General features: G+C 33.0%; 1 protein-coding gene across 2 annotated transcripts; it reads right to left on the bottom strand.

Annotated features, from left to right (window-relative positions):
• Positions 1–4,472: 4,472 nt before the first annotated feature.
• On the bottom strand, positions 4,473–15,026 carry LOC100800190 (glycerol-3-phosphate acyltransferase, chloroplastic). 2 transcript variants are annotated; one of them, XM_041005081.1, is made up of 13 exons: positions 14,447–15,026; positions 13,402–13,499; positions 12,472–12,558; positions 12,207–12,304; positions 10,194–10,251; positions 9,388–9,489; positions 9,230–9,291; positions 9,012–9,122; positions 8,545–8,623; positions 6,792–6,911; positions 6,606–6,719; positions 5,709–5,884; positions 4,473–4,983 (listed from the first exon to the last, which is right to left on the bottom strand). In XM_041005081.1, exons 1-12 carry the CDS (start codon positions 14,793–14,795, stop codon positions 5,750–5,752), a joined length of 1,413 nt encoding a protein of 470 aa, XP_040861015.1. In that variant the 5' UTR covers positions 14,796–15,026; the 3' UTR covers positions 4,473–4,983; positions 5,709–5,749. The 2 variants fall into 2 exon arrangements, with proteins under 2 accessions (XP_040861015.1, XP_006587607.1); XM_006587544.3 differs by having other exon boundaries at positions 4,473–4,955.
• Positions 15,027–16,102: the final 1,076 nt, after the last annotated feature.

Here is a 16,102-nt window from a genome sequence, read left to right as displayed (position 1 = left end):
CATTTTTAGTTTGATTTATATTTATAACTTGTCTTTGGTTAGATTCTGATTTGATTTGTTAATAATGGATAAAAATATTTCATTAATTAATGGACACCGCCAGGGTAACACAAGCGTCCATATTGAATTATGAGTAATGCTATATTTTCTTGAAAAAGTTCAAAATTTTATGAAGAAATTAATCTCTGTGATTACAATATAGCTATAAAGGAGAGTATTTCTTTTCCAAAATAAAATTCATTGGCAACTTTAAGCGAATTTTATAAGCACTTTCGGTGATATTTCAAACGTGAAGAAAATCAGAAATTTTTATTTTAATATAACCCATCACGTTTAGAGGTGGATTGATGAGTCGAACCTTAAAAAATATCGATGGATTACGAAATAGTGAGTTTGTGAGTTGACACCTTAAAATTGTTAAGAAAATATAAAAAAGTAAAATATTTAAAAATACCAATTTATTTCTTTTTAACTTATCACTTATTTTATTTATATATAATGCATATAGTTTCTTTCTTAATTATATAAAAATATAATTTATTTAGACAGACGCTAAATATTAGTGTGTTAGGAGGTATAGGCTAATCGGATCAATTTAATAGGTAAACTTACTTCTTTCCATCTTTATCCTACATGGTTTTGGTGGGTTGAGTTACCTAATTAACCTCGTCAATTTTGGTAAACTAGACATGTTAAACTAATAAATTTAACTAACTTTATCACTTCTATCAACAACAAATTATTAAATAGTTTGTGGCTATAATATATCCATGATCCCAGTTAATTATTTGACACACAGTCAAGTTTTTCACTTTATGAAAAAGAATTAGGACATATTTAAATCAATTTTTTCATAAATACTTATAAGACAATAAAAAATAAGAAAATAAATAGATTTATCCGTGTAAGTTAAAATTAATTTATGTATAAGTAAAAATGTAGAGCTCTCTTATATTAGTTCTAAAAACCTAATTTTGAGGTTATGAAAAAGTTTAATGGTAAAAGAATTGGGATTGATCGGATGCATTTACTAAAATAAGCTATCCCACTTCCTTCCTTTTTTTTTTTTTTTAATTGTGGAAGCTATCCCACTCTCAAAGAAATGTGTGAGAAGTTAAATTTATAATTTGTCAAATACAAAACTCTATTTTAGATCTGCTCTTTAATTTGAAATTTATTTAATTAGGCATTCCCTATAATCATCCAACTCCAAGGTCTAATTTTGGCTCACGTGACTTCTATTTTTAGCAGCCAAGTTCTTCCTTGCCTTTTTGACATTTTCCGGTGTTTCTATACTTTATTGTTTTAGCTTTCTTTCTTTTTAACAAGGTTCGGTGATACTGTCCATATAGGTTATAATCTAAATAAAAATTTAACTTCTTTTAATGGCAGACCAATTTGCTTTTTTTTATAAAAGCACTCGACAATAAGGGCTGTAGCATAATTGACAAGTTATAGTAATTAAGTTGTTTAGAGGCAAATATATGTTTTTTGTTTAAACAGAGGCCAATAATGGTGTTAAGCACTAAACAAATATCTGGGTTCAGGTCTCGGCAACGAAATAAACAAAATTAATTTCTCCTTTTCATCCACACATTAATTAAAGGCAAATTCCCCTCTTAGTTGGGATTATGTTTAACCTGTTCCTTTTAATTCAGCAGAAGCAAGGTTAGAACATGCAAATTGAATTTATATGCTGTTGATTTCTCTTTAATTTATTAACCAATACAGTTTGTTCTGCTTTTTTAAAAAAAGAACTACAGCATATATTTCCTAATTAAACAAATTATTTGGTTTAGCAATGGATAATAAATTTAAATAATACATGCGTGATTTTCTTAAAGTAAAATTTTGAACCTGTAAAAAATAAAAGAAAAGAAAAAAGAAAACTCTTAATAAAGAGTTATATATATTGTATTGTCATTTGTCAATGTTTGTGACTTGAAAAAATTTATCTTCCGTAAAAATATTTGTGGTCCTGAAATTAATTAATTAATTATAATTTTTGTTCATTTATTTATGTGTACGTTAATAAACCCTAGAGACCTGGACTGACGACACATCTTACATACTAAAATGAAACTTGCACTATGCTGTTTATGGTATTATTAATTACTAATATGGATTTGACGCACAGCACCATATATTTGCACTGCAAAATTAACAACAATGTTTACTGTACAAATTATTTTGATCTAGTGTTTACTGCAGGTATTTATGTACGGAACCTAGTGTATATGTATTAGATAGGTTAATTACGATTTTGGTGTCATGTATATATACTTTAGTCACAAGCTCTATTGGCTCCTCAAAGGAACATGCACAGTCCTCGGCAAGATTTGGTAACCCTCGTTGGACATCGTAAGTAATAAAGTAGTAATTTTACCACTGCATGAGAATGTGACATTATTCGAGAGCCTCGTGCATGCAACCTCAAACCACTCGTTTTAGTGTTATTCAAATCACATCCCCCCAAGCTTCATTACACTTCAGCAGTGTCGTAACGTTACTACCTACAATTTCAATGGGGACCAGACAGGAGTTGCTATTATGTTTTTTTTTTTATATAAAAAAAAAAGACTAGATCGTGATGATGAATTTATATTGAACTTGAAATGTGAATAAAAACGGTATTCATTTTACTTTGTGCAATAATTTTTTTAATTTAAACAAAGTTTTTTATGCTGTGTTGAAGTTTAATTTTCTTTATTAAAAAAATAAAAGCAATAAAAAGAAAAATTTAAATAACTTAATTATCAAAATTCTATCGATAATTATTTTAAAAAGTTAATCTATCAACTTTTTTTGTTTTCATAAGTTATCTCCTTGATAGACAATCTTGTTGGAACATCAGATATTAAAATGTGAAAATTTTAAAGCTTGTTGGTTCGTAACGTTACGAGAGACCAACCTGAATTATTCATGTATGCTAGACCTAAATCTTGTTAGTATCTAACAAGTTTGTATACATGAATAATTTTATACTTTTATATCTTAATTTAATTTTAAAATATGTCGTTATTTGACTAATGTTGTTGTGCAGGGTAATAAAAAAAAAAAGAACAATGGGACGGTGCCCTTGGCAGTTGACCCTTTCTCGTATTCCGCATAGCAACAAACAGAAGCAAAGTGGTAAGGCATTGGGCAGATTAAGAATCCTGCAGGGGCCGGGTGCTGAGTATTTAACTCTTGCATGCACCTCTGGGGACACTGACAGTGTTGCCATATGCTACACGTAGTAAAAATGTTTGTTTTTCAAACTTGTCCAAACTTAGAAACAGAATAAACTTATAAGGGACACACATATGGAAACTTGATGCAAAAATCAGGTGAAAAATTTAGAGGAAAGTACACATAAAAATATAGGCAGTAAGTAGAAAGAGTAATCCGCTATTGCCTGACTTCTACCTCTATTTAAAAGAGTTTAATACTTCAAAGATCCTGGTCAGCTTAACTCGATTCAGGTCATAACAACCTCTTTGAGCCTGCTTGATTATAATAATCCAATAAATGTTTACATTTACATATAAAATTTAATGGCTGGCAAGTTGCCACGGATTCATTGTGTTTTTAAAAGAGTTTACATTATGGAACCCAAATCCAGAAGGACAACCCCCACACATTCCCAACTACTAGACGCTTAAACCACGCAGATCCTTGTGTTTTTATAGTAGGTTAGGATGAGGATCTATTGAATCATGAGCCAAACCAATCACATATAAAGATAGTTTGAGACGTGTAACTTCACATTGTTTTTAAAAGATTTATTCATATGGCGCGGAAGTTTCTCAAAATTCAAAGAAATGAGCTGGATAAAGACCAAGTAAAAAAGAATTAAAATATTAATATCTAAAACCAAACAATACGGAGCTTTTAAGTTTTAACAAGTTTGAAATATTCACTACGAACACCAAACCTAGAGGGGCAAGAACCTTGGCATCGAGCAGCAAAGAGCAAATGTTTGCGTCCGCTGCAGCATTGTAAGGGCGCAATGAAACAAGTGTCCTCTCAGTTCACGAATGGTTTCATACAGCAGCGCGGCATTGGCATTTTTCTATCGCTTGGCCAATTTAAAATGATTGATATTTGCCATCTGTTACTGTATGAAACGGCGGAATCAAAAGTGAACCATAGAGACACAACAATGCTACGGCAGCTATCAAAAAGTGAAGTAATGTTTTAGTCAATACTTTAATACCCCGAGCATTCTTCGTTTATTCTCCTTGGAATAGTGGATAATAGTTATTTAGGGCTTGATGGTCAAAAGTGATGGGCTTAAATACAAGCAATTAGAATAGAAAAAATATGGGAAGAGAAGAAACAAAACAAAACAAAACAAAAATGTACGAGTCTTGATGATATTGTTTTAGACACCCAGAGTTCCACATAGGGACATAGCTTATAAGTTATGCCTCTATCATCAGTGCATGCAGATAAAGATAAACTTGAAAAAATAACAGTAACTGTAGTGCTTTTATTTTGCCAATATAAATAATCTTGCATTAGCATTTGGACCAGTTTATTCACTGACCCCGTCTGAACAACTTGATTCTGAACATGTAATATTAACATCTATTCATCTATAATGGAACAAAGTTAACTTAAAATACAAACGGAAGTAATTAGATTTTATCTATTCAGCTAGCTAAGCCTGATCACAAAATTGCAGGGAAAAAATTTAGTATTTTATCAGTCAATGAACTGAATCTGACACCGAACTAAGAGAGACCTGTACAGTACGCAGCTGAATTTGAACCTTCTGAACTGAAACAGATTCCAGATGAATTGAATGCTGATAACGGCAACCAAGAGCAAAAGGACAAATGAAATGAAAAATATGTATTTGACTGCAAACTTCCATCAAGCTCAAATCATTCGGTGACCGGTGTAGTAATAGGCAGTCCCTCAGAAGTAAATCAGTTGAAATTGTTTGACTGAAGTCTTGTAACTTGCTTCTGAAAGGGAACAAAGCAGTTGGAGCCTCTAGTCATGAAAATAAAGTCAGTGGGGTGTAAGCACATTAATGTACAATTCTAAGTTTTAAATGAAGACAAGCATTTTATTTGGAGCTTCCATCTACTTCTTACCGTTATTGTTTTAGCTTAATTCCTAAAGACAGTAAGTCCATCGATCTTCCGACACAGTTAGTAAGTGGGCAAACAAGTTAACTAGATAGTATTAAGGGCTAGATAAGTTCAAGGTATAATTTATTGTCTTAGCATTTCAGTTCTTTATACTTTTCAGATTCTTGCAACTTATAACATATCTTTAATTTAGGGGTAAGAGAACCCCATATTAACATCCAAAAGTTAGGAATCAATAAGTACTATGAACATCTTACACAGATTCCTAATTGCTTCAAGTAGATATCAACGACAACTCTACAATAAAAATCAATTATGAACTTAGGTTATTCATTGTCTACATTAATTTTCACCCCTATCATATTCTATTTTACAAAAATAAAGGCTTATTATTTTCACCATATTAAAAATTCCAAGCAACTGAAAATAAAGAATGATATTAAAAGCAATAATATATTGTAGCTCAATGAAAACAAGCCATCCATCTAATAATAATAAGAATCAACAAAGTAGCAGCAAGTAAAAAAATATTCGACCCCCAACTATGAAAAGGTTCCAATTATAACCTATAAGTTGTACAGTAGAACAATTGCAAATATCAAATTTCGGAAGTTAGGATTGTACCTGCATCAGAGCAAATTGTAATGAAGAAATGCCAATTTCAACTACTTCCATGGCTGTGACAAAGAAACTACAGGAGTTGATGCTTCAAATCCTTTTTTGCCATGTATCGCAGATTTCAGCACATTATATTGCTCGGTCACAGAATCGTACAGGGCTTTTGAGAATAACTCCTTAGCCTACTCCATAAAAAACCCACATTGCACCAATGAAGTTGAAGAAGTAAAAGAATCTTCTAGATAACTTTGTCTATTTTTCAAGTTTAGATTGCTACAAACCAAAACCACTAGCAAACACAAGCAGAGAACCCAAGGATACAGAATACTGGCTTTATTTACATAGATCATTTAGCTTGAGATACGATGCTCATCACATTACAAGAAACTACAATCAATTTCTGTAACCAGCAAATATTAGTGCATGTAATGTACATCCTAGAATGCATTGGCACAAGTGAGTTTCACTAGACTTGAGGGAAGGAAGTCCACAGGTTCGAATGAGGTACTGTTATTGTTGTGAGGCATCAAAATGTTGTGATTCAAAAGGCACACTGAAATTTATTTGTGTGCAACATCAACAAAAGAGATGTGTTATTCATACAACTCTACAACACCACTCTTTCTCTCTAACACATTACCCATCACATCCCATACTTCTCTCTCTTTCTCTCTCATTGTTGTAAATTTGTCATACAAATAACATTTCTCAAAGCAAAATGCCACTATAACAGTAGTTAATAGTCACTTATAAATGATGTCATGTTGCATCACATTCTTAAGCAGTCATACTTAGTTTGAATATAGAAAAAAATGACAAATGACTTCTTAGAAAAAAAAATTGGAGTCAATGACAAAATAATAAATTTAATTAATCAAATCCAGGTGATCAAACTCAACTTACCTTTTCAGGATTTTCACTAGTAGCAGTGGTTTCAGAAAAGCTTAATGCTGGAGCCACTGATATGCCAGCCCCATGAAAGGATATAATTCTTTTCTCCCCAATTTCTTTCTCAACCTGCAAAATTACAAACTCTAAAGATAAGATAAAATAAAACAAGGCAAACTCTCGAAGAAAAGAACACCATACCTTCAGTGGAGGGGGCATTATATCATGGCACAATATCGCTAAAGGATATACATGACCTGGTGGACCAGAATGTTCAACAAGTCTTCTCATATTATCTACCGAAGAAGTATCAAAGGGTGCCTGAATATTAAAACGCCAAAACATCATAAAATTGGTAATGTAATATACTATGGAACTGGAAATTATGCACCATGTCATGTTTATTTACAATGTATGACATTCTGAGACATCTCAAGGTCATTATTTATATGACTACTAGCAAAAAACAAAGGAATTATTAGATCATTTACACTGGTAAACTGACCGCATGCACAAAATAAAACATTGGATTTATATAATAGGCTGAGATATACCCTATACTTGTGACTCCTTTTATCCCACAGTTTTCATAAATACATAACCCTAAGTACGAGCAGAAACCTAGCTTTGGACTTTGGATTCCATCACACTTCCTTCTATGTTTAAATCCAATTTTCTCTTTACTCAACATAGAATGAGGAACAAATTACATGCAAACCAGCACAAGACCATAAAAACTTAAAATAGAAGTACAGCTTTGACATAGAACACAACAAGCAGATAATACAGAGAACCCAATAAGCATGGAATATCATTATCAAAAATCTGTTTTCATGTGTAGCAGATCACAAAGTAATAAAAGTAAACCTAACTGAATAACAAAATGGAGCAGCAGAGTCAAGAGTGAAGTCAATATTTGATCCACAAATCATGATTTCATTTCTAGTCCTTCCCCCCTCAAAAAAAAGGAGGGAAATATGTTTTAGTCTCTGTACTTTGGGTCTAACATGATTAAGGTCCCAAGTCCCAACACTTTCATATTGATGAATTTGGTCCTCAAATTTTAAAGAACATTGGATTTAGTTCCCTTTTCTAAGAATTCATCATATTTGTAAAGTCAGGAGAGACTAAATCCACATGTATTTTAAAGTTTGGGGACCCATTTCATTAATATGAAAGTAAAGCCTTGACCACATTTAACCAAAAGTATAGGAACTAAAAACACATTTTTCTAAAAAAAATAAAAATCTATAGCCCATTGTAGATGAGTCATCCATGTAGTTTACCCTAACAAAAATGGAATAAGGCTTCACTGTTGTTGTATCAAACACCGGAGTTCAGATAACATTTCAATTATATTCAGAAATAAAAAAATTCACTAAGCAACCTTTGCAAACAACAGATTGTGTTTAAATAGGATATTATTTCTGACCTCACATCCTGTTTGCTTCTAAACAAAGCTACATGCCTATCTACCTGATACCTTTTGTAAGCATATAAGGAAATAACCATAAAGAATGAGAGTTGGAGTACCCTTCTAGAAGTATAAAAAATTCTAGCTCTCAATGCCAATTCAAATTAATTTCTTCTACCTAAGCTCAGTCAAGATAAACTTCCCAATAATTACATATAGGAAGAAAATAAAAAGGTAAAATAAATCAATCTTCCCCGACAAGTTAAAATCAACTTGTGCTATTCAACTTTTTTAGAAGTTGTCATCTAACATCAAAAGCTGAGGCACTTAAGTTAATTCTAATTTATAAGAGAAACTTGATTTATTTTAACTTCTATTTCCTTTTCCTGTAAGAGCTTGTTATGACGTTTATCCAAGCTGTCCCCTAGTCAATGCCAAAAGCTACATTTCTGTAAATGATAGATCTCAGATGTGACAAGTTTTATAGAACTAAAACTGTGACACTTTTGTTATTTTACTTTAACAAGAGAGTGAACTTACCGGCGCCCATTCTCCGGTGTGGGGATCTGGGCGATCCCTACCACCACTTGGGGCAATCCAGACTATTTGTGAACCACTCCTGTACGGAAAGGCCAAGATAATGAACAACTGACCAATCAATAATCATTACATAGAAAAGATACTATCTAAAGTAAACATGCCCAATTCTGTTGCTTGCTCTTCCCTTTAAGCATTTGGATTCTAATTTATCTGTTTGCAGATTTCTAGAAAATATGCACTCAAATTGACGCATTACAGTCTTAATCAAGTGTACTAGGGGCATTGGTTAATAAGCATTTAAGAAACCTATTAAAGGCTTCTAAATATTGAAAAGAAAACAAGTATTAAATTATTTGTTTTTCAATAAAATAAATATTTTCTATTTTCTTGCCTTAACCAGTACTTAAGGTCAATGGTTAGTTCGCCTAAAGAAAAGCAATCATTTAGACATAAACTAGCAGATATACCTTAAAAGCATAGCCATTTCCTTCAGAGCTCGTATATTTGCATTTCTTTTCATCTCTATAAGAGCTGGATCATCAAGCATGTGCTTTTTAGAGTAAACACAAATGAGATTCCTATTAAAAAAAATTATAAGTAAATAGTTTCAGAAGTCAACTTTATTTATAGAAGGAAATATATCAGCATAAATTTTTAATTTGATAAACAGAAGTATAAAATGAACCTGCCAATACTGAATGGTTTGGACAGAGGATCAGTTATAACTCTATCTCCGGCTACATAGGTCTGTAGAACAAATGGCAGAATTCAATTACTTTGGAGTTTTTAAATATGTACAGCCTGTGCTTTAAAATAGCCAGACAACAAATATGCAAACTTTACCATGCTTTCAGCAATATATGGGATTCGTGTTTCAAGCAGCAAAGCAATGATGGCTGGATCAGCTTCAGTTTGGTGATTTGACATCAAGATGATGTTGTGCCCCTGCAGTAATTTTTTCAAACTTTCAAAATTTTCTCCCACATCTATGAAAATGTTAACATAGGGCAAATATATACAACAACCTATAAATCAGAACCAAGTTTGATATTTAATGTAAAGTAGTGGATATTTCTTTCCAGCATTCTATATCTGATACACAAGTAATCAGCAGTACTTACTGGAAAAAAAATTAGAAGCTACAGCAGCAGGATAAGAAACATCAACTCAGTATCTAAATTTAACTATGATTTTATTGGTTTTCTGGTATAATAGTAATAGTAATGAAGATACACAATTAAGAATAGTTCATACTACAATAATGAAGATCCAAAGAACAATGGAAAATTGAAAATAATTGCATAATTTGGGTCAACTACCGCGATCTAGATTGAAGATTGATTTGATTAAAATGTTCCACAATCTGCACTGTAGCATACTAGAATTGTAAAGAGGTAACTATGCATATTGTCTTCAACATTAAGACGAAAGACTTTGCATATATAACAAACATAAACTCCTAATATGTTATATACCTCATGCATAGATACCAACCTAAGAGTTAAGATAGACATAGCGAAGGAGGAATATTTACATTACTACCCTCACCCTACTTTGTGAATTAAGATTATTTACAATTTCTACCAATATTTTACAGCAAGCAGATAAATAATCCCTCAATATGAAGAAAGCATATTAGAAATTGGCACCTGCTTAAGTTTCTCTTCCATTTCAATGAAAAGGGGCATGTTGCCAACATAAGAATTTCTGCAACAAAAATATCGCCTTTAAGAATAGCTATGAGGTGCAGGCAAATGGAACAGACAATGTTTTGCTACAAGCTGATTATAAATGGGCCCTTAGTGCCATGAATACAAATGAGGTTATGGTATACAGATTGCTACATCCCAGGATTATGCTTCAGGAAGTACAACAGAGAAGCCTACTTCTGAAGTAATTGGCATGGTTCCAAACCTTGAAATTAACATATGCAGAAACGTGAACATTGAATTCATTCAAAACCAAGAGCTCAGCCTTCTCCAGATACAACCATGAAGGATCAAGTTAACTAAGATAAAACCACATGCAAAATCATAAGTAGGGAGTTACAGCTGAACAAGTGTCATCTTGTCTGCATGCATCACAAATTCATAATATAAATCTCAATTTAAGGGCACATAGAAAACTGAGAAGGATGCCCAGTAACAAGATGCAAAATGCTGCAAAGGCATAACTCCAATGAGGAACAGATTTTGTAGTCTTATTTTATCATTTCTATCCTATGGTTAACCACGACCAACTTCCAACTAATCACAAATGTAATTAAATACTGATAGAGACCCCATTGTGTGGCCTGGTGGGCCTCCAATTTATGCTAATCAGAGAAAGAAGAGAAGCAGGGAGGGAGGGAAGGGAAATATGTTGGAGAAGTCTGTTAGGAGGGAAAGGGAGGAGTCTTGGCAGAATGGACACTCGAAAGTGGGACCATGGGAGAAGGGGATGTTGGAAGCATGGAGGGAGGTAGGAATATGATGGGAGAGGGCTGGAACAGAGGAGGAAAAAGGCGGGGCGGGGGGGTTATCAAATCTGTGAAACTTGGACCTTGTGCCAGGGTAGCATATAGCTTTTTCTGAGTTCCTCCTTTATTTTACATCTACTTCTGCTATTTTTTTCCTCTCTGTACTTTGTTCCAAAATGACAGTGTAGAATACCAAAATCCATCATCCATATGTCATAAACTCATTTGTATTAAGATAAAAAAAAAACAGGTTAATTTGTTTGTCTATTAACAACCTATGCAGACTTTTCTAAAAGAAAACCCATAGTCAAACTAAAAGTTGCTAAAAATTTCTAAAAAATGGGAGAAATTGAAAGCTTCAGCACTCTTGTTCTATAGTTTCACAGTAGACACCAATACAGGATTTGACACAATTAACCTGCAATCCTTCATTGTTCAAGTCTCAAGGTATTTACATGGGAATCCATAGAGTGTTAATAGTCTGAAATATGTTTCCAAGACACTACAAACCATAGAGTGTGTTCCACTTACAAGCTTCACCAGGAAGCTTTATCAAGGAGAATATTAACTTACATTTCTTTACATGTACAAGATTGTTCACTCATTCTATTTCTACATAAATTGCCCCCTGGAATCTAAATGTTAGTTATCTTACCTATATTCCGATGCATTATGGGATTTCACTAACCACCAAGCAAAAAGTCAAAGAGATCAAAGGGCTCAATCAACTATTGGAAGGTGGTGACTCCAGGATTCATACGGGATATGCCTTATTCACAAGTACATTGTATTTTGTACACCATGAGAAGAAACATAAGAATCATCACAACTGCATTGCTATTCGTTCCTGATATCATTAGCTTCATCACCATGTGTTAAACACGTAGAGACTTCAAAGTTCCAATAGGGCCTGTACATGCACATTGCACGTTAACTTCCCGCCCAAAAACATAATCCTTTGGGTTATGGACAATCCGTGCAGATATCTCTTAAATTTCCTAACACATTTTTCAAAAATTCCATGAACCTAGCTTATTGTAGTGATAAGCTTACTAAAAATACAAATGCCCAAGTCAAGGATATAATGTTCATGCACTAAAATTCAACTAATCATGTGTCTAGATGATCAACAATAAAAGGCATACAAAACTAAACTCATTGCTGCCAAACAGAAAAAAGGAGAAACTATAGTTTGTAAACTCACTTGAGATCGACTAAAGGACGGATATAATTCTGACCAAACACGTAGTAGTCAAAAGGCTCTCTCTTTGCTTTGTGGTGTGGTTGAAAGACAAAAGGATCCTGTTAAAGATCAATCTCATGTTCTGAGCATGATAATCAATAACATGAAACAATAGCAAACTAAATGCGCATTAGGCAAGAAGCTATGAAAAATTCTTAAACAAAAGATTCCTAGTGTGTGGAAAGTGGAAACAATTAGCAAAGCATATCTTAGAATTCAATCTTACTGTCACATCCAAAAATACGCGATCTAATAAAGCAATCATATTCGACAATACAATCTCCTTTGCCTTGGGATCTCCACTTTGGATAACCTGAAATATGATTGCCCACAAAAGAAAATGTATCCAAGTTATTTGACTCTTTTAAATGCCAAAATGATATAAATATGAATTAGTATATTAAACTGCAGACTATATAACTCAAACTAACTAAACTGTTTTGTTGGTTACTTGGTTTTGAGAGTACCATAAACTATGCATACCAAGGCTAGTAAAATACAGGTAACAAGTAAAGCATGAAAAAGGCAGATTTTATCTGTTAAAGCATAAACGAGTGTGACATCTCAAATAATTTGATTGCTTGTGAGCAGCCATGGTTTGATATTGGAATTGATAATCGAGTAACCAACATGTTACAATTTACAAACAAATATTTTTAACACAGCAATAGATAGACTACCAGACACCAATATTATTCATAAACTATCCATACCAAGGCTAGTAAAATACAGGTAACAAGTAAAGCATGAAAAAGGCAGATTTTATCTGTGAAAGCATAAACAAGAGTGTGACATCTCAAATAACTTGATTGCTTGTGAGCAGCCATGGTTTGATATTGGAATTGATAATCAAGTAACCAACATGTTACAGTTTACAAACAAATATTTTTAACACAGCAATAGAGTACCAGACACCAATATTATAATAACTACGAATCAACACATGAAGTAAAGAAATAAGAATAGATGACAGTGACAATAGACACAATTTTTCATACTTGAAGCACGTGATTTTTTGGAGTTTGGTTTCATAGTGAATTATGAGTGAACTAATACCTGTTCCCACACCACCGATATTAGGAAAAGTTTAGATATCGACAAGGTAAGTGCAGAATGCATATGCGTATATGAACATAAGACATGAATACAAACTTACTGCATTTTTATAGTTATTGTACACTTCTTCCATTCCTGCAGCAACATTAGCAGGCAGAGATCCAGCTTCTACTTCTTTCCTGATTCCAGCTAGAAGCTCTGCAAAATAAAGAAAGTATATGATATACAGGAAAATCAATTTCCAGGATTAGGATCAATAAAACAGAGAAGAGATAAAATGATTTAATTCGGGGCTTGCCAGAGCATCTTAATCCCAATTTTCATTGCAAAGTAATGGACAACATGATCAAACTAGATAGATTCTTAAGGAGCAGAGTAATTTTATCTTCGGAAAATAAATAGTCAGGTAAACTGATACCCTTGGTATTTATAACTGGCTGATGATAACATTTTCCCAATGTTCAACTCTATAAATCAGAACTTTCTAAATGTCAAACCTCAGTCGGAATCTTCACCTCAAACTCCATATTCTGTCAATCAAATCATATAAATTTTCCTCATGACAAAATTGCCAATACTATCACGAACTATCAACAATTTTTCACTCTATCCTTTCTTAAATCTCTACAAACATCACATAGGACAAGGCTCAAAACCCCAGCCGCATATAAAAAAAAAAGAAAAATAAATAAATAGTAAAATAATCGAATCGTTCGCTTGCTCGTCACCTAACCGAACAGTAGTATATTAGAAGAAGAAAAAAAGAGAGAGAGAATATATTAATTATGCCACCAATTTAACGGTATTTATTTCCAACAACCAGCATCAACCGAAACAAACTCCAATCTCTACCTAAAAACACAAAAACGATAAATAATATATATATATATATATATATATATATATATATATATATATATATATATATAAACTCACGGTCTCCTTGAGTAAGCATCTAAACTAACGCTTTCTTGATTCATTTCCATTCGACTTTTAAACAAACACAATTAAAAATAAAAAAATCGAGCCAAGCCTCAGTGAGCAAATTTCGTAAGGAAAAAAAATTGAAGAGGTTCACGATAAAGATACGAGAGAAGCGAGGTGCGAAGATAGCGAAGAGAGAGAGAGAGAGAAGTGAAGTGAACCTTGCTCGTTCTTCGCGTTGAGGAAGGTGCGTGAAGAAACCGAAGCGGACGTGTTAGCGGGAGAATGTTTAGCGGAGACGAGGTAGCAGTTGTTGTTATCGTTGGATTTAACCTTGGGAGTGATGGAGGAGGAGGAGGAGCAACACGGCGAGTAGGACGCAGTAGAAGATCGCAACAGAGAAACGGAAGAAGGTTTTGATGAAGAGAGAAAAGGAACCCTAGGAGTTGGCGTAACGAAGAATGTGGTTGTTGGCGGCGTGGAGAGCATAAACATAGTAGTCTTACTATTACGGAGCGGAGGGGTGGCGTCTGCCACCCAGTAGTAAGCTGAAGAACCGGTCCTGCTCATTGTTCAAAGATCAAAGCCGAGAGAGAAAGGAGAGAGAGTGTGTTTGTATGAGAGAGAGAGAGAGAGAGAGAGAGATAGGATCCGTTCGTATGTGGTGAGTGTGAGGGCGGGATTGGCGGGCCCACGTGCTTTTCGTCTTGCTGGGGCCCACTGCCACTGTGGGAGCCCAATCAGCCGCCGAAGGGACACGTGGAGCGCTTCCAACGGACCCGATACATGAACGGATAATACTTAAACTCTGCCATTTTCTTTCTTTCTTTCTTTCTTCTCAAGTTATTACCAATGTAATGTAACTATAAAGTCCATATAGTATTATCATGCATATATCCAATATTCTACATTGGATTAGTATGTGTTATCTTTTCTCTATCCTTTGACAGGCCAAGTTGTATGCACGAATTTTGAAATTAAATTCAATAGTTTTCTGCAAACTGAATGTAAAATAAAAGTATGGAAATGCTTTTGTAATTTTATTTTGTCACCAACGCTGTTTGTAATGAATATGCAAACATGCACTTACTTAATCCATGTGTGATACGTATCGCTCACGCTTTGTTGGATCGGTTTATTATTCTTCCATTGAATTCGACCTTTGTTTTTTCTCCTTTTTTTTCTAGTTTAATACTTATGTATTTTATAGTCAAATAATCAAAGATAATTTTAGTTAGTTTCTAAAATAATTAGTATTATAAAAGTCTAGAAATTTATCTTGTATAATAATTTTTTATATTATCAGTATCTCTGCTATTTTATATTGAATTTCTTTAGAATATATTTGGCTTTGAATTTCTGCTTTTGTTTAAAACAATCTTATTTTATATCAATGTTATTGATCTAGGTGACCTCTTAGTGAAACACTAAACTAAAGTGATAAAATCTCACTAACAACTGATAAAACCCTAATTAAATCGATCTTTTTAGGTCAATTTTTAATCAAATTTGTATGGAATGTAAGATTGTTGTAAACTGGCAATCTTATGGATTCGTCTAAATTTTTTCAAGCCATGAATATATGATAAGTTTACTAAACTAGTTTAGGGAGTTTGAGAATTAAACTCTTTTTTTAAATAAAAATAAATGATATCTCCATTCATGAAAATTTCAATTACAACATATAGGAATTCTAGCTTTTATTGGCTTAAAGAATTTACTGGAAACAAATCTCAAATATTAATACAAATTAAATTGAGATAATCCTAAATATATAAAAAAATCCAGATATTCCTAATCATTATCGTTACATTAAAATAAGGTGAAAATAACGACTTTAAAGAAAAAAACTTATACTTATAGCTTAAGTTATATCA

Source organism: Glycine max, chromosome 9 (genome assembly GCF_000004515.6).
Source record: "Glycine max cultivar Williams 82 chromosome 9, Glycine_max_v4.0, whole genome shotgun sequence".
Taxonomy (NCBI): Eukaryota; Viridiplantae; Streptophyta; class Magnoliopsida; order Fabales; family Fabaceae; genus Glycine; species Glycine max.
Note: the sequence above shows the minus strand (reverse complement) of the source record. Positions and strands in the feature narration are given on the sequence as shown.

Excerpts from the sequence above, each read along its gene's own strand:
- LOC100800190 (XM_041005081.1), bottom strand. The coding sequence starts at position 14,795 with ATGAGCAGGACCGGTTCTTCAGCTTACTACTGGGTGGCAGACGCCACC. Across the intron at positions 13,500-14,446 it reads CAACGCGAAGAACGAGCAAG|AGCTTCTAGCTGGAATCAGG; the intron begins GTTCACTTCACT and ends TTTATTTTGCAG. Across the intron at positions 9,123-9,229 it reads AAACCATTCAGTATTGGCAG|GAATCTCATTTGTGTTTACT; the intron begins GTTCATTTTATA and ends TTTTTTTAATAG.